Source organism: Crinia signifera, chromosome 19, assembly GCF_055691185.1.
Source record: "Crinia signifera chromosome 19, ASM5569118v1, whole genome shotgun sequence".
NCBI lineage: Eukaryota > Metazoa > Chordata > Amphibia > Anura > Myobatrachidae > Crinia > Crinia signifera.
In genome coordinates, this window is record NC_139226.1 from 29,279,740 (window position 1) to 29,297,522 (window position 17,783).

General features: G+C 47.9%; 2 protein-coding genes across 2 annotated transcripts; both read right to left on the bottom strand.

Annotated features, from left to right (window-relative positions):
• Positions 1-666: 666 nt before the first annotated feature.
• LOC146041766 (lutropin subunit beta-like) lies at positions 667-5,177 on the bottom strand. The gene is made up of 3 exons (XM_083161669.1): positions 5,139-5,177; positions 3,555-3,723; positions 667-1,076 (listed from the first exon to the last, which is right to left on the bottom strand). The coding sequence occupies exons 2-3, from the start codon at positions 3,720-3,722 to the stop codon at positions 852-854; spliced, it is 393 nt and encodes a 130-aa protein (XP_083017795.1). The 5' UTR covers position 3,723; positions 5,139-5,177; the 3' UTR covers positions 667-851.
• Positions 5,178-9,640: 4,463 nt separating this feature from the next.
• Positions 9,641-15,063, bottom strand: LOC146041767 (stabilizer of axonemal microtubules 3-like). Its single transcript, XM_083161671.1, has 5 exons — positions 14,848-15,063; positions 14,077-14,277; positions 13,371-13,532; positions 11,611-11,738; positions 9,641-10,073 (listed from the first exon to the last, which is right to left on the bottom strand). Exons 1-5 carry the CDS (start codon positions 14,941-14,943, stop codon positions 9,671-9,673), a joined length of 990 nt encoding a protein of 329 aa, XP_083017797.1. The 5' UTR covers positions 14,944-15,063; the 3' UTR covers positions 9,641-9,670.
• Between the last annotated feature and the right edge of the window lie 2,720 nt (positions 15,064-17,783).

Consider the following 17,783-nt stretch of genomic DNA (forward strand, 5'->3'; position numbering starts at 1 on the left):
TTTATTTTTTATTTATATTTGACATTAAATCATTGGTCACCAATCAATTATACTTATTGGATCCCAATATTGTAATTACAAACTGTTTTTTTTTTTTTTTTTTTTTGCAGGTGGGGCAGATGTAACAGAGATAAAGTGAGTTATTTTGATTCTGTGCAGGGTAAATACCGGTTGCTTTATATTTACACCCATACGTAATTCTCTCTGCACATGTTACATCTGCCCCACCTGCAGTGCACCATGGTTTTGTCCATTTAGAGAAACCTTTTGCGATCCATACTGATCTATAGGTGCATCTATAACCTATTGCTCCTTCACAGATGTGGGTCATTCAGTTGACATTGTCTTATGTCGCCAGTCAAAAGGTTGACTTGGATTAAAGGTCGACACGTGGAAAAGTTGACATGTCTGTTTCGAGTGTCGACATAGATACTTGGCGTACCACTTACCCTCCCATGTCCCGCTGCTCTTGGAACACTATTATAATCTAACTCCAAGTCCACTTGGATTAACAAATTAGGTTAAAAAAAAAAAAAAAAAAACTTGTGTCCACCTTTTTGCTGCATACCGTGTTCCCCGGTAACTAGATTCAGTTCTAGAGTTCTGTTGTCCTGAGGTGTCACATTTGTGCAAAATCATTGAGGCAAGTCTCCAAAGCATGAGGTAGCGATGCATTAAGCCCTTCCATTTATTGGGGGGGGGGTCATCTTATAAACGTGTTTACACACACATGCGTGTCAATGCCAGATGTAAACATACAAATCACATTATTTCACATCAATGTACAGTATGTATAAAGATGGCGGTGATAAGACAGCGGCGCAGGTGATTATATGTCGCGCTGTGTGTGTCTAGATTTGGCTCTTCATGCAGACGTTGGGCTCGCTGCTCTCCACGGTGCAGTCGCTGTACTCCATCTTGCAGTGGTCGCAACCGCAGCTCACAGCCACAGGGTAGGTGAAGAAGGGATCTTTACCGGGCTCGCAATCGGGCAGCATCTTGGTCTCATAGCGGATTTCTTTATAGGTGCAGATCAGCTGCTTGTACGCGTACATGGCTGCCTTGTACACCCAGTCCTGAGGGAACAATTTATACATATTCGTATGTATACTGTATCTCCGGTACTTGTGTAGTTTCATGGTGCCGTGCTACTTCCGGGTTCTACGCGCGCCACAAACTCTGTTAAGTTACTTTTTTTAACTCCATGCCAACATGGATAGTTCATACCCCCACTATCCATGTTGGCATGGAGTTGATTTTAAAAAGCGTGGCGAGCGTAGTGAGCCACCGAGCCCGCAGCGTGGGCGAGTGAAACAAGCCCCATAAGGGGACTCAGACGCACGGCGCCATATTGGCGCCGTGAAACTACACAAGTACAGTATCTCCTACTACATAATAAAAGGCTGACACTGCTTGGAGAGAATCCAAGCGGTTTGCACACCGATGACCACTAGATGGTGCTCTACTGAGCAATTCGAGCGTTGTTGTGTTTGGGTGCACAGCAGCCGCCACTGATATTATTTTATTTACAGTGTCTTATATAGCGCAGCAGATTCCGTTACAGTGTCTTATATAGCGCAGCAGATTCCTTTACAGTGTCTTATATAGCGCAGCAGATTCTGTTACAGTTTCTTATATAGCGCAGCAGATTCCGTTACAGCGTCTTATATAGCGCAGCAGATTCCGTTACAGTGTCTTATATAGCGCAGCAGATTCTGTTACAGTTTCTTATATAGCGCAGCAGATTCCGTTAGTGTCTTGTATAGCTCAGCAGATTCCGTTACAGCGTCTTATATAGCTCAGCAGATTCCGTTACAGTGTCTTATATAGCACAGCAGATTCCTTTACAATGTCTTATATAGTGCAGCAGATTCCTTTACAGTGTCTTACTGTATATAGCGCAGCAGATTCCGTTACAGTGTCTTATATAGCGCAGCAGATTCCGTTACAGTGTCTTATATAGCGCAGCAGATTCCGTTACAGTGTCTTATATAGCGCAGCAGATTCCGTTACAGTGTCTTATATAGCGCAGCAGATTCCGTTACAGTGTCTTATATAGCGCAGCAGATTCCGTTACAGTGTCTTATATAGCGCAGCAGATTCCGTTACAGTGTCTTATATAGCGCAGCAGATTCCGTTACAGTGTCTTATATAGCGCAGCAGATTCCGTTACAGTGTCTTATATAGCGCAGCAGATTCCGTTACAGCGTCTTGTATAGCGCAGCAGATTCCGTTACAGCGTCTTGTATAGCGCAGCAGGTTCCTTTACAGCATCTTGTATAGCGCAGCAGGTTCCGTTAGTGTCTTACATAGTGCAGCAGGTTCTATTACAGTGTCTTGTATAGCGCAGCAGTTTCCGTTACAGTGTCTTATATAGCGCAGCAGATTCCGTTACAGTGTCTTATATAGCGCAGCAGTTTCCGTTACAGTGTCTTATATAGCGCAGCAGATTCCGTTACAGTGTCTTATATAGCGCAGCAGATTCCGTTACAGTGTATTATATAGCGCAGCAGATTCCGTTACAGCGTCTTATATAGCGCAGCATGTTCCGTTACAGTGTCTTATATAGCGCAGCAGATTCCGTTACAGTGTCTTACATAGCGCAGCAGGTTCCGTTGCGCTTTACAATTGGAAAACGTGATTAAACAAACTGGGTATATACAAACTGACATGGAGGTAGGAGGTCCCTGCTCACAAGTTTACAGTCTATAGGTTACTGGTCAGCTTAATAAAATAAATTAGAGCTACACATCATAGCTGCGGAAGCCACTTGTGTGCACCTGTGGCCATAAGGTTACATTACGCTCTCAGGCCAGCGTACTGAGACGTGGGTGAGGCTAGTTGCACCATCAGTGCCCATGCAGCTGCAATCGGAGCCATGATGAGTGTGGTGGACCCACATAGTTCCTATTGTCCATCTTCTCAGAATATTACCAACATTCCATTCTGCCAAAGCACTGGTTTCATCTACAGCAATCATGGCCAAACTATGGCCCTCCAGCTGTTGTGAAACTACACGTCCCAGCATGCCTTGCCACAGTTTTAGCATTCCCTAACAGCAAACTGTGGCAAGGCATGATGGAACTTGTAGTTTCACAACAGCTGGAGGGCCATAGTTTGACCTACAGACTCCTTAGATCAGTGTTTTTCAACCAGTGTGCCGTGGCACACTAGTGTGCCTTGAGCTGTTCTCAAGTGTGCCCCCAGATTTAGAGATGCCCAAACCCGTTTACAGCCACCACCAGTTCAACTGTTATTTACTGGTCTCTTCTTTTTATGTAAAGGGCCAATGTATTTAATTTGTGTTACCGGTGGGGATCAGTGTTATTGTTTTTAATGTGGGGGCCAATAGGTTTGTTTTTTTCCTGTGGTGGCCAACGTGTTTTGCCCTGTGGGGATCTTAGGGTGTGCCTTGGCAATTTTAAAGTCCTATTTAGTGTGCCGCAAGGTAAAAAGGTTGAAAATCACTGCCTTAGATCATCCAGTCACAAATTGCACACCATTGCTATACCAGTGTGATACATCGCCACCATGAAACACAAAGCAAGACTTACTGTATTGTGACAGTGGCCACTACAGATGGTGGTGGTGAAGGTGATGCACCTCGGGCAGTGGTCTTTCTCGGCAGAGATGGTGGCGTTGGTGAGGTAACAGGAATCGCGTCCTTGCACAGCAGACAAGTACACAACAAGCAGTTGGACCAGAGCCTGGGTGCTCAACATCCTTAATGGGTAGAAGTATGAATTAAAGTTACTGGTAATGAGAACAGCGCAGGGGCCGCTGCCCTAAGGAGACAGCAGGGCAAAGTAAACTAGAACAGCAGGAAGAGTAAGTGTACCCTTACATATGTACTTCTATGGGAGTTGGCAGGTATGTTGGGCTATTGGTTCTTCATGTTTGCAGCAAGTATTACATTACAGACATAGTTTGTGATTATTAATGTGGTGTTCATGTCTAGCATGTCCTGTGCAAAGATGTGCATGACCTAACCTATTGTATACTACCCTAGGGTGTCTGCAAACTACGGAGAGAGATGGATGGCTAAATCCTCACCTTTTGTGATGAAGTACCGCCAGTAACCACTAGAGGCTACTGGATGGACTAAATTACTCAACAGAAAGTGAACCCAAAATGGTAAAACTTCCTGGATATCGAGATAGCCATTGGTGTAGTCACCAGCGATGGCAATACTGTAACCAGCCATTGATAGTTTTACCATCACATAGTTTGTTACTATCGATAGTCATCCATTTTCTTTAATTTACTGGCTGTGGGCCAATCAGAACATGGAGGTGGTGCTTAGGGGTTGTCGGGGTGGAGATATACTCCGTTTCCCAGCACCTTGAAAAAAAAACATTAAAAAAAACGGTACTTATGTAGTATCTGGGCGTCCGATTTAGAAATCGGATCGCATCGCATCGTATGCGACCAAATCGTATGCGATGTGATGGTCAAGATTTTTCCATAGGATTCAATGTTAAAATGGTCTGAGTCCATTTTAACATAGAATTCAATGGGATAAAGGGGTCCTTTTCCTTTCCCCACTATCCAAGTGGGCATGGAGTTGGATATAAACCTGTGGCGAGCGTAGCGAGCCACCGAGCCCGAAGCGTGGCGAGCGGACACAGAATACTTTTTAAGAAATATGCGTCCCCTCGCGGGGCACGCTTCGCTCGCCACGCTTCGGGCTCGGTGGCTCGCTGCGCTCGCCACGCTATATATAATCAACTCTATGCCCACTTGGATAGTGGGGAAATGAACAGGACCTTCTTAACATTGAATCCTATGCAAAATCGCATCGAATCGCATCTGATTGTATGCCTTAAGGTAAGGCATACAATCACAAAATCGGCAGCCCAGATACTACATAAGTACCAAAAAAACATTGGTTTTGCTGTGCAATAAATGGAGGGAAACTATCTGGTTCTCCACCATCGATTAGCAAAAGTATTCAACAACGGCCATAAACCATTGATGATGGGTGGCCATCCCTACCTGGATATGGACAGAGGGTGCTGTGAAGACAGAGAATGTAGGTAGGAACAATCTAAATAATATAAACCACCTGTCTTGCTTAGTGCACCAATCCTCCAAGGACCAGTTTATCTTTATTTAGAAGAGATGTTTGGGAGACTCACCTGAGAGAGCAGAGAGGAGGCTGACTGGTGTTGCTCGGAACCTGGGCCGCAGTGGTCCGTTTCTTCAGTGAAGCCTTCTTTTAAATGTTCCAGCATGATAATTCTAGTGGGGGTGTGAAGGCTGAAGGGATCTTCTGATTTTTGTTTCCCCGGAACAGATTAGGGAATCGTTACTTAATGATATTTGACGGATATTGTAAATCCTGAAGTGAATAATCATGTTAATCCCGAAAGGACAAACTGATCCGTCAATGAAACCCCTTGGCTGATTTTACATGTGCGTCCGACTCAACACCGTGTGCGGTTTCCAGTTTGAATTGTTATATATAGAACGAGTTGGCATTAACTAATTAATTATGATTGTAATTCTCTTCCTTTTTTTCCACAGTTCGTAGAAACTCCGACATCAATCCAAGGACAAAATTAATGAATGGTTGTTTTATTATATAACGCAGATAAAAATAACATGGAGAAAGGTTTTAGGATAGGAGTGTCCAAGCTACAGGCTATGGACCACATATGGTACTTCTGCTGCAATGCTGCCAACTGTGAAGACTGTCGTACAGAGTGACGTCTCCATTTGTACGATACGCCAATCTTGAGGAAGCTTCAGACATCTCCCAATCCACACCTGCTGCAGCCTGCCTACATTACTACCAATCCACACCTGCATGCAGCCTGCCTACATTACTACCAATCCACACCTGCATGCAGCCTGCCTACATTACTACCAATCCACACCTGCATGCAGCCTGCCTACATTACTACCAATCCACACCTGCATGCAGCCTGCCTACATTACTACCAATCCACACCTGCATGCAGCCTGCCTACATTACTACCAATCCACACCTGCATGCAGCCTGCCTACATTACTACCAATCCACACCTGCATGCAGCCTGCCTACATTACTGCCAATCCACACCTGCATACAGCCTGCCTACACTACTGCCAATCCACACATGCATGCAGCCTGCCTACATTAATGCCAATCCACACCTGCATGCAGCCTGCCTACGTTACTGTTAATCCACACCTGCATGCAGCCTGCCTACGGTACTGCCAATCCACACCTGCATGCAGCCTGCCTACGTTACTGCCAATCCACACCTGCATGCAGCCTTCCTACGTTACTGCCAATCCACACCTGCATGCAGCCTGCCTACATTACTGCCAATCCACACATGCATGCAGCCTGCCTACGATACTGCCAATCCACACATGCATGCAGCCTTCTTACATTACTGCCAATCCACACCTGCATGCATCCTGCCCATACTACTGTCTATCCTACTACTGTCAATGTCCCCTAGCCGTGCTTTGGACACTAGTATAATCAGGGTTTTTTTTCAGAAGTTCACTCTAGTTCACTCTTTCTGACAAAATATTTCTAAAGCCCGTCAGACTGGACATGCCAGTCAAACTGTTTGGACCCACCCCCATGTGATGAGGTGGCGGGCCACAGGATCTACAAACCGGACCATGTGAAAGGTCCTGAAATCCGGCTAAAAACCGGACAAAGTGGGTCCGGCTTTTTTCTGTCCGGTCAAAACCGGAGTGTATTAAACCAGCCTGAGGCCGGTGTCACACACTCCGGCTCCTACCGGACGGTGAAATCCCGCACGGCCAGGGAGCCGTACCACACACATTAGTTGTGAATGGACACTATTGTGTCCATTCACACGGGACGGCCACGGCCCGGCCATCCGGTTGCAGCCGGATCCCGCCACTGGAAGGGACGGCTGCTGGGCTGTGGCCATCCCCTCCATGATAATCTACTGTGTGCAGCAAGGCTCCCTGGCTGTGCGGGATTTCACCGTCCGGCAGGAGTCGGAGTGTGTGAAACCGACCTAAGGGCCTCAGTTCCTGCTGGAGCCTGCTGAAAAATAGCCCTGAGTATAATCTAACTCTATGTCTACTTGGATCGTAAAGTATGAACCAAGTCGACCACGTTCCTATCGACCAAATGTTTGGGTCTAACTTTCGTTACAGTTGAGCTAAGCACTGTTGACTACCTTTAGGCGTCTAACTAGACGGGTTTGACTAAGCGTGGTCGACTCTAACCTGGTCGATTTAGACATCGTAGATCTGTCAACCATATGCTTCCGGTATGACCGGAGATGGCCGCACACATGCAAGCTCCCTCCCCAGCCGCCGGAGAAGGGGAGGCATGCAGAAGGGAGAGGATGAGCATGAGGGAGGCAGAGATGGAGGAAGGGAGGCGGAGAAGGAGACAGAGGGCGCTGGTGTGTGGCGGCATCCAAGGCCCCGCCAGAGGAGGCCTCCAGCGGGATCCCCTGGCTGCGTCACCCGTCACCTGGGCTGCGGCATCAGCTCAGCCCCCGGCCGCACCAGCAGGACCCCTGGCCGGGGCACACACCAGTCTGCAGGAGCCTGTCTGCCACCACTCGAGGCTTCAGTTCCAGGCAAACCCAGTGGCTGCCACCAAGGTACCACTACACTATCAGGGGCAGCCCAAAGAGGGCCTAACTCCAGCCCGCCGCCTCACAGACTCCCCCCCCCCCCCCCGGCCTCACTGACTCTTACCCCCCTTTGCCACCACCCATGCTGGCCTGCTGAGCCCTTCCAATGCTGCCCTGTGAGCAGCAACGTAAAGATGGCGCCGCTGATGGCTGCCTAGGATCTGTTCCGCTAGCCAAATATGTAACCTGTGTCACCCCTGTCGTGTCCCATATCTGTACTGTTTTACTGTCTACCTATCTGGCTGTTGCAGTCACCAAGTGGCACCGCTGCATGGGTGCTGTACAGCTCAGTAAATGTATGTTCCCCATGTTCATGTCCCTCTTCAGGATACATCTAGTGCATATCTGAACATGTTCTAATATACATCTGTACTGTGAGGTATACTGTTACGTGTTCCCACCCTGGCTGTTGCACAGCAATCCAAACCAAATTCCTAGTATACGTAAGTATACCTGGCCAATAAAGCTGATTCTGATATGCAGTGAACTACAGGCCAGGCCAGGTCACCTGTTCATGCATCCCACAGCAAAGGCTGAACACTGCATTGATGATTTCAAATGAGAGAGATTAACTGGACAGATCTGTTATGGTAAGCGAGGTGGAGTAGTGAGGTGTGATGCTGGCAGTGAGGTATGCTGAAAGTGGTGACGTGTTAGGGGGGCAGTGAGGTATGAGTAGAGCATTGAGGTGTGATGAGAGTGGTGAGGTATGATGCTGGCAGTGAGGTGTGATGCTGGTAGTGAGGTATGATGAGAGCAGTGCCCCTGCCACTAGGTCGATATGACTGAAAGTTGACATGGGTTAAGCCGATAGGGTCATTAGGTTGACACAATCATTAGGTTGACATGGGGAAGGTCGTCGACAGTCAAAAGGGCGACTTGGGGGTTTTCACTTTTTTGAGCCGACATGTGCCGACAGTCGGTATTTCATGCCCTTCCATCCACTAGGGCATTGTGGGAGAATAAAATATTGTGCCGAGGGTAGCAAGGCACCATGCGCGAAGCACGGCAAATGCAGCAAGCCATACGAGGGGGGGGGGGGGCACCAGTGCTATGTTTCAGTGTCCATGTCCACTGTGTTGACATTGGCCTAATGCTTGTGTCGACCTAACCCATGTCGACCTTCAGTCAGGTCGACAACGTGCTTGGGGCAGCAGTGAGGTATGATGAGAGTGATGAGGTGTGGTGTGCTGGCAGTGAGGTGTGATAGAGCAGTGAGGTATAATGGGAGCAGCGACATGTTAGGTGGAGCAGTGAGGTGTGATGCTGGCAATGATTTATGATGAGAGCAGCGACATGTTAGGGGAGCAATGAGGTATGATGAGAGCAGTGAGGTGTGATGCTGGCAGTGAGTTATGATGAGAGAAGCGACATGTTAGGGGAGCAATGAGGTATGATGAGAGCAGTGAGGTGTGATGTTGGCAGTGAGTTATGATGAGAGCAGCGACGTGTTGGGGGAGCAATGAGGTATGATGAGAGCAGTGAGGTGTGATGCTGGCAATGAGTTATGATGAGAGCAGCGACGTGTTAGGGGAGCAATGAGGTATGATGAGAGCAGTGAGGTGTGATGCTGGCAGTAAGTTATGATGAGAGCAGCGACATGTTAGGTGTAGCAGTGAGGTATAATGAGAGCAGGGAAGTGGAGCAGTGACAAGTTAGAAGGAGCAGTGAGGTGTGATGTTGGCAGTGAGTTATGAGAGCAGCGACATGTTAGGTGGAGCAGTGAGGTATGATGAAAGTGATGAGGTGTGGTGTGCTGGCAGTGAGGTATAATGGGAGCAGCGATATGTTAGGTGGAGCAGTGAGGTATGATGAGAGCAGTGAAGTGGAGCAGTGACATGTTAGAAGGAGCAGTGAGGTGTGATGTTGGCAGTGAGTTATGAGAGCATCGACATGTTAGGGGAGCAATGAGGTATGATGAGAGCAGTGAGGTGTGAGGCTGGCAATGAGGTATGATGAGAGCAGCGACGTGTTGGAGGAGCAATGAGGTATATATATATAAATCACCACAACATATATTTCATTCGGACGATTTATTGTGCCTTGTGTTACACCACAACGGGCCGGTGGCTGCCATATGTCTCATATTCACTTTCATACATCTTGGGCACTGATGTTATCTCCGCTCCGGGAAGTGGCATTGTCCAGGGGCATTCCAATGGGCAGTAAACATCCCGTGACCTCTTGGCATCCAGGGGCCACCGGTAGCTCTCCTGCGCCAGAGTTTTCAGTCCTCGGTGAGGGACAGACTTTGCACGTGGTGGTATCCGTGGCAATTTCGTGGCAACAGGAAACTGCATGGTATCCCGCATAGGAGGGGGACGACGGAGTGTTGGTAGCATCTCCTTGGGCAATGGGTTCTCTATCATGCCATGCCCCCAGGCCTTAGGGTAATCCTCAGCCTGCCAGTATGTTAAGGTGTCTTTTTTGGCATAGCCCTCCAGTTCTCTCCTAGGTAGAAGAAGGTAATACTGACATAAGCAAAGTTCTACATTTCCTGCATTGTAACCTGGCTATGGGTCAATAGGTCGCCCACTACTGGTGGCCAAGCAAAAGGCCGACACAGGAAAAATGATTTGACCATACCCCAAATCCATGCCCTGTCCACCAATATTGCTGCACATGAAAAATGACAACATTTATTAGGTCGACATGAAAAAAAAAGGTTGACGTGATTTTTTTATGTTTTTTTTTTGTGTCTTTTTCGACATGGACACTTTATAAGCATCCCGCGCCCCCTCGCATGGCGCGCTGTGCTCGATGCCCACTTGGATAGTAATGTGTGAAAAAAACACCTTTTTTTTTTTTAAATGTGAAAAAATCCTGTCGACCTTTTGACCATGTCGATCTAATGCATGTCGATTTTTTTTCATGTGTTGATCTTTTGTCCGTCGATCAATAGTGGTCATCCTATTGACTGTTGCCCTAATTACTGTCGATCCTATTGACCGCATCGTGTAACCTGAGCGTAACCTATTCGGTGGTAGAAAGATGGAGGACATGGGTGTAATTACATCTGGAGCGGCACGTGCTGGTTCATCCTCTCCGGGACCACTGCTGTCATCCTATCAGCACACAGGGCAGGGACCTGACTGGGCTTTTAACTCCATCACTGAAACTTTAAGGGGCCCATTTACCATTGGATCGCATTGCAATATATGATCCTTTTTTGGGCCAATGTATGTCCCTGCAGGGACAGGGGCTCCGAAAGGAGTATGGCCCTGCAATCTGCTTCACTGGGAGTGAGGGGTCTTGGCTAGCCTGACCCGTGCTTACTGCATTGCCCCGCTGGTAGTGCGGTAAGTAGCCCATAGGCTACAATGGGCTACTGCCATCTCAGAATGGGGGTAGCCCAGAGACCTGTTGCGATGATGTTGAAACATCTCCCTGTGCAATGTGTGACATATTGGGCCTGATTCAGGTTCATTCGTGAAGCACATTTGGTTTACTAAAGGACAAAACCATGTGCATTGCAGGTGGGGCAGATGTAACGTGCAGAGAGAGTTAGATTTGGGTGGGGTTTGTAATTCAAACTGATATCTATATTGCAGTGTAAAAATAAATCAGGCAGTATTTACCCTGCACGGAAACAAAATAACCCACCCAAATCTAACTCTCCCTGCACCTGTTACATCTACCCCACCTGCAGTGCATATGCTTTTGTCCATTAGCAAACTGGGCCTGAAGTCATTCGCGGTCGCCAACCATCAAATTATCTCTGTAGGGCTCGGTAATCTCACTCTCTGGTGACTTAGATTAGCGGCGCCCTGCTCTGAGAACAGGACGGGCAGCTGACATCTGGTGATGTGATACCTAGACGAGGGGCAGACATTATTACCCATACACATAGCACACAGAGGACTATATAAGAGAACTGTTACACACCGGTCACAGGCTCACTATCACATATCTATGTAAGTACACACTACAGCCAGGACATGTTTTCTAATGACTCCTTATGACAGAAGTGTGAGACGTTGACACTCACGTGGTAAATGCCCGGAAGTCCCGCGCCGTAGTAGATGCATATATGTCATTCAGGCTCAGGACCCCCTTGTCTCTTATATAGAATGGTTCCCCAGACACCATCTTGTTTTCTGTAGTTGCCACTAATGACTAAACACCAACATATTATTAGTACATGACATGTACACCGTTCTGTCAGCATTATTCAGAAACAATTGTAGCTAATGCGTTTTTATGCGGCACCCAGGACTCAGCATAAGGGATAACACTCCTAAGCCCACCCCCAGACTCCCATTGGCTAGTTTCACAGGAGTCTGGGGGCAGGATTAAAAGAAGCGGGATGAATTGTGATGCCTGAGGCTATGTATACAGAACGATAGAATACGATAAGACATTGCATACAACTTCCCATGCTCTCGCGGACATATATATAAGTGATGTGACATAAGATTATGTGCAGAGCATCACCCAATGGTGCCGATTTAGACAGGTCCGATTTCGGCCCGCTTTTGATGTTGGAATATGCGCATGTGTATCCCCCTGTGCGAACACCCAGGGTGAAATGTAATAGGATGAGAGATTCAGAAAGTGAAAGATTTGGTAAGAAATCTCCAGGTTTTTTTAAAACGGCAATCATTTACACAGCAAAACCAGTTTGATTTTGTAGTGTAAATGATTGCCGCTCTAAAAAACTGGAGATTTCTTACCAAATCTCTCACTTTCTGATTCTCTCCTCCTATTACATTTCACCCCAGTTCCCCTTGGAGCGCAGATGGGTCGATGCCTGCGTGGGGCGGGAGGTCACATGACATCAGCACCCTTTCCGAATAGCGGTCATCTGAAAAGTAAGTATTGACTTACTTTTCAGACCGAAGGCTGCAGAAATCATTTGATGGTTATCCCAGTAAAGCCGCTTACACGCATAATGCCTCCACTAGTGCCGCTTACACATATAATCCCTCCACTAGTGCCATTTACACATATAATCCCTCCACTAGTACCGCTTACACACATAATGCCTCCACTAGTGCTGCTTACACACATAATGCCTCCACTAGTGCCCCTTACACATATAATCGCTCCACTAGTGCCATTTACACATATAATCCCTCCACTAGTGCCGCTTACACACATAATGCCTCCACTAGTGCCGCTTACACACATAATGCCTCCACTAGTGCCGCTTACACACATAATGCCTCCACTAGTGCCCCTTACACGCATAATGCCTCCACTAGTGCCATTTACACATATAATCCCTCCACTAGTGCCGCTTACACATATAATCCCTCCACTAGTGCCGCTTACACACATAATGCCTCCACTAGTGCCGCTTACTCACATAATGCCTCCACTAGTGCCCCTTACACGCATAATGCCTCCACTAGTGCCGCTTACACACATAATGCCTCCACTAGTGCCCCTTACACACATAATGCCTCCACTAGTGCCGCTTACACACATAATCCTTCCACTAATGCCGCTTACACATATAATGTTCCCAGTAGTGCCGCTTACACATATAATGTTCCCAGGAGTGCCTTTTTACATATATAATGCCTCCACTAGTGCCACTTACACATATAATGTTCCCAGTAGTGCCGCTTACACACATAATCCATCCACTAGTGCCACTTACACATATAATGTTCCCAGTAGTGCCACTCCCACACATAAAACATCCACTAGTGCCGCTTACACATATAATGTTCCCAGTAGTGCCACTCCCATACTGCCTATGATTTACTGTAAACATGAAATATGCAGTACAGTGTAACTGACCTGTGATGGTCCCTCGTAGAAGTGATTCTCCAGAGAGAAGGGCTGGGGTCCTGCATGGAAGGTGCTGCTGGTGGGTTGAGCTGGAGCCCCCAGGAATTGTGATTTCATTTCAGAGCTCTGGTTTCCTGGGTCCAGTGGTGTCCTCCATTCCTTTAGTTTTAGCTGCGTGACACAATGTAAAACTGCTACTTAAGCATTATATGATGATGAGATAATAAAACAGTTTATTGAACCATGAGTTATGCTGATGTCATAATAACACCCCAAAGTGGCTATCGCTAAACATGTCAGAAAAAGCACAAAATAAAGACTGCCCACATCCACTCAGACCAATCCTGATCTGCCAATATTAGAGCAAACCACACCCATTTCCATGTAGGGCACACTCCAACGATGGCCTGAGAATGCATATGGTCCTGCCAAGTCTTTTCCACATCGCAATGTCAGTTCAGACCTGGGATCAGACCCAGCACCAACTCGGGACCGGCGCCTTCACACTAAACCCGGGCAACCCTTCTTATAACCCAGATCGAAATTCTTGGTTGCTCAACCCATGTTATAAGCTTTTTTGCTTTCCAGGAGACCTGCCTACCTCTCTGGGCATCCGGGAGAGCCACCTATGATGCGGAAGCATCCCTGGCGTTCTGGTACACATATTGGAACCTGCAAGCAGATTAGTACATTATAAGATGACTCCACCTCTCACCTTGTCCCACAGATCCTTGTTATAATGAACCTTCCAATGAGGCGGAGGGAGAGGATGGTTGGGCTGCGCCAGCACTCCCCCTGGGTACTTCCTGGCATGGGTGCTGCCCGAGGTTGTCTCATATACATTGGTCAGTTCATTACATGCTTTTCCGTCACTGGTCTGCTGCAGCACTGGTGGCAGAGGCTCGGAGAGGGAGGACTGGGAAACAGAGCACACACATATATTATATAACATCACTGTATGTAAGCAATACGTAATAGCCTTGGTATAGTATTTCATGCACAGCACTGAGCAATGTAGAGTAGGCCAGGTATATAGACTAGGAATCAGCCCCGTGTACCTGCACGAGAACAAAAAATGTTTCCCATCTAAAAAATTTCACTTAGGACATGGGAAAATATGCTAATGATGCTGCCTTAAGGGATCTGTATGGACACGCCCACTATGGCATCAGCGTCAGAACAGATGAGGAAATAACAAAATTGCTTACTGCAAACTACCATATCTCTGTGAGTGTCCATCCCCCATCCAAATCAGTGATCTGGAGCAATCACCTTCCCACCAAACGATTAGATTCTCCAAAGGTACTATTTCTATGGATATTAATGTCAGATGTATAATATATTATACGCAGTTTAACAATTGCCACCCAAGCTGCACTTGTGTACTGCAGGGTAATGCATGACTTCCACGTAACCATTACTGTATAATATATAATTATCATAGCACACGTTAAACAATGTAGGGGACTGCTAATCCTCACGTTACCTTGATGTGCGGTGGGGGGAATGAAACCTGAGCCCTGTAGTTGTGCCCAACGCCGGTACTGGTTAGATGCCAGTCTTGTCTCCTCTCCAGGGCCATTATACTGGTAGCAACACAAAACAATGCAGAAAGATAGCAGGATACTGCAGCTCTGCAGTGACTGAGCCTAGGGCACCTGGCTATTGCATAGTGGTCTGTTGTTGTCCTGTGCCCATGGCGATAGGCCACGCCTCCATTACAGGATTGAGCAACAGGGGTTGTTTATCTCACAGTGATGGGCCCCATACATCAGCAATCACAATTAATGGATTTTCAGATATAGGGATATTTTGGCCAGATAAATGGATTTTACAATCTATCTGACTTTGCCCACACATCACAGATTTATTTCAGTGATCGGCAGATCTTCATATCTGGAAATTGCCCAATCGATTGCTGTTCACAATGTAAATAGATGGAGAAGACGAATTGGGAATGCCCACACATATAAAAAAGATCTGCAGATAATACCAGATTATTAAACATGTTTAAAAACCTGATTAAGCAATTGATTGGCTATTTTGATTGGGATTGCCAAGAGGTGGAGCCCACACTTCTAAAATTAATTGTGGCAATCATCTCCATATCTGAAAATTGTCACAATTAATTGCTGATGTATGGGGCCCTTGACTCTGTCTATCTCTCTCTCTGGGAACGCTGGGACTTGTGGTTCCACAGCAACTGAAGTGTTATTAAGGGGTATATTTGCTAAAGCTTCTAAAACAGACAAGTGGAGGTTGTTTCCCATAGCAACCCATCAGATTCTATAATCCTCTAGAAACAATAGATACATGTTAGCTAATGGGTCAGATGCACTAAGCTTCAAAAGTGATAAAATGGAGAGTGATAAACCAGCAGCCAATCAGCTCCTATCTGCCATGTCACAGACTGTGCTTGCAAATTGTCAGGCAGGAGCTGATTGGTTGGCTGTTTATCACTCTCCATTTTATCACTTTTGAAGCTTAGTGCAACTGGCCCAATTTCTAATAAATTGGTTGCTACGGGCAACACCTGCAAGTGTCATGTTTAGAAGCTTTACCCCTACCAGGGCCGGCAGCACCCCAGGCGGGCGAGGGGTGTGTGTGTGCCCCCCCACCCTTGCTCACCTATGCACGGGGGGGGGGAGTGATGCGCCGGGGGTGAACTTAAAGCGGCCACCGAGTCCGGGGGGGAGGAGGGGGCTGACCGCCGCCGAGCCTGGTTGGTGCTGGTTGATGCTGACTCCGGAGGGGGGGGGGGGGGTGACGCTTACCTGGATCCAAGGGTCAGGGCAGACGACGGGGGGGTCAAAGGGGACACTCGTACCGGGCCCCGACCTGTTGAGGGGCCCCAAGACTTTGAGGGACTCGGGGTCTGAAAGCATGGCTGCCTAATCACTTGTCTGGCTACCTGTACTAATGAGTTTAGTGACATCACGCAACACACTAAACCACACAACACACAACGCACAATGCTGTGCCCTCCCATCTCTGCCCTCCCGTATTACATTGTAATTATTAATTATCTATTTACTTCTAATAATAAATAAAAAAATACATTCAATATGCAATGTAATAAGAATTCACGTTTGGTGTTGGGGGGCCCACCGAGATATCAGTGTTCCAGGCCCCAAGATTTCTGTTGCCAGCCCTGCCAAGGGTGCTGCTCTAGAATGCCGCCCTCCAGTGGCTGGCGCCCTAGCTACATGCCGTCCCTGAGCCCTACGAATCCTTTATGTCAATAAGTCCATTCAGAAATGCCATACTTTGTCACATGAGGGGTAACAACTGCGTCCATGCTTACAGTGTGCCATATTGGGGATGTGGCCGCACATAAGAATTATTTTGTCATCATGCTGGCATACTCTAGCTGTCCCCAATACAGCGTGGACACTGCCCTGCTGTGTGCCTTCACTATGGGGACTTGACGAAGTCCAGACCTTGACAAAATGCGTTGGGGGTGGTGCTAAATATGCAAATACATACCTCCCAACAGTCCCGATTACAGCGGGACAGTCCCGATTATTAGGGCCTGTCCCGCTGTCCCTCCCGTGGCCGGCAGTGTCCCGCGGTGAAGGGGGGCTGTTGGGAGTCCCCCCTGTAGGCTGCTAAGCAGCGGGGAATAAACGCTGTGCGCATGCGCACAGCGTCTATTCCCGTAGCCAGGGGGCTGGGGGCATGGCTAGAGGCTCACAGAGCCTCTGGGTCATGCCCCCATAGCGGCAAAATGGGGGCAAAATGGGGGCGTCCCGCTTCCGACTGGTCCAAAGTTGGGAGGTATGCAAATAGTGTCTATATAGCCCCTCCCACTCCTTTGGGGCAGGCGAATAGGGGGCTTTGCAGTGCTGGGGCTTGATGACATTTACATCAGGCCCCGACCCCGAAGTGCTGCTGACAGGAGAGGAGAGATTGAAAGTAGGCAAGTATGGATATAGTAAGTGTCAGTGAAGTGGGACTGGAGTCTCCGCCGCCCCCACTCATGCAGTTCCCAAGCAAGGTAGGAAGCAGGAGGAATGTGGAGGCAGATTTTGTGAGAGACAGCTCACAGCTCCGCCTCCACACTCCAATGGCCCATCGGAGTATCTGCGGCACCTGCTATGACCGCGGTAGTCACGGTCCGTGGGTCATGCTGCAGCAGTAGTACTAGTAAGTGTCAGCAGCTGCTGATATGTGGAGGGCCCTAATGTGTGGGGGCCTCAGGGCAGCCGCCCCTATCGCCCCTGTGTTAATCTGGAACTGGTTATGCGCCCAACAGCCTGTTTCCTGCCAGAGGCGTAACTACTTTTTTTGCGCCCCCCCCCGCCGGACATTTCGCCCCCCCCCCCGAAATATTAACCCCCTCCTTACCCGTCCCCATTGCCGCCGGCGCTTCTGCCTCTAACCCGACACGCAGATCTGTGTCGGGTGACGGGCGGTCCCCGG

Coding starts and splice junctions, on each gene's coding strand:
- LOC146041766 (XM_083161669.1), bottom strand. CDS start 3,722: ATGTTGAGCACCCAGGCTCTGGTCCAACTGCTTGTTGTGTACTTGTCT. Junction 1,077..3,554: donor GTGGCCACTGTCACAATACA/GTAAGTCTTGCT, acceptor TTGTTCCCTCAG/GACTGGGTGTACAAGGCAGC.
- LOC146041767 (XM_083161671.1), bottom strand. CDS start 14,943: ATGGCCCTGGAGAGGAGACAAGACTGGCATCTAACCAGTACCGGCGTT. Junction 14,278..14,847: donor TCCCCCCACCGCACATCAAG/GTAACGTGAGGA, acceptor TCTGTTTCCCAG/TCCTCCCTCTCCGAGCCTCT. Junction 13,533..14,076: donor ACAAGGATCTGTGGGACAAG/GTGAGAGGTGGA, acceptor TGTGTCACGCAG/CTAAAACTAAAGGAATGGAG.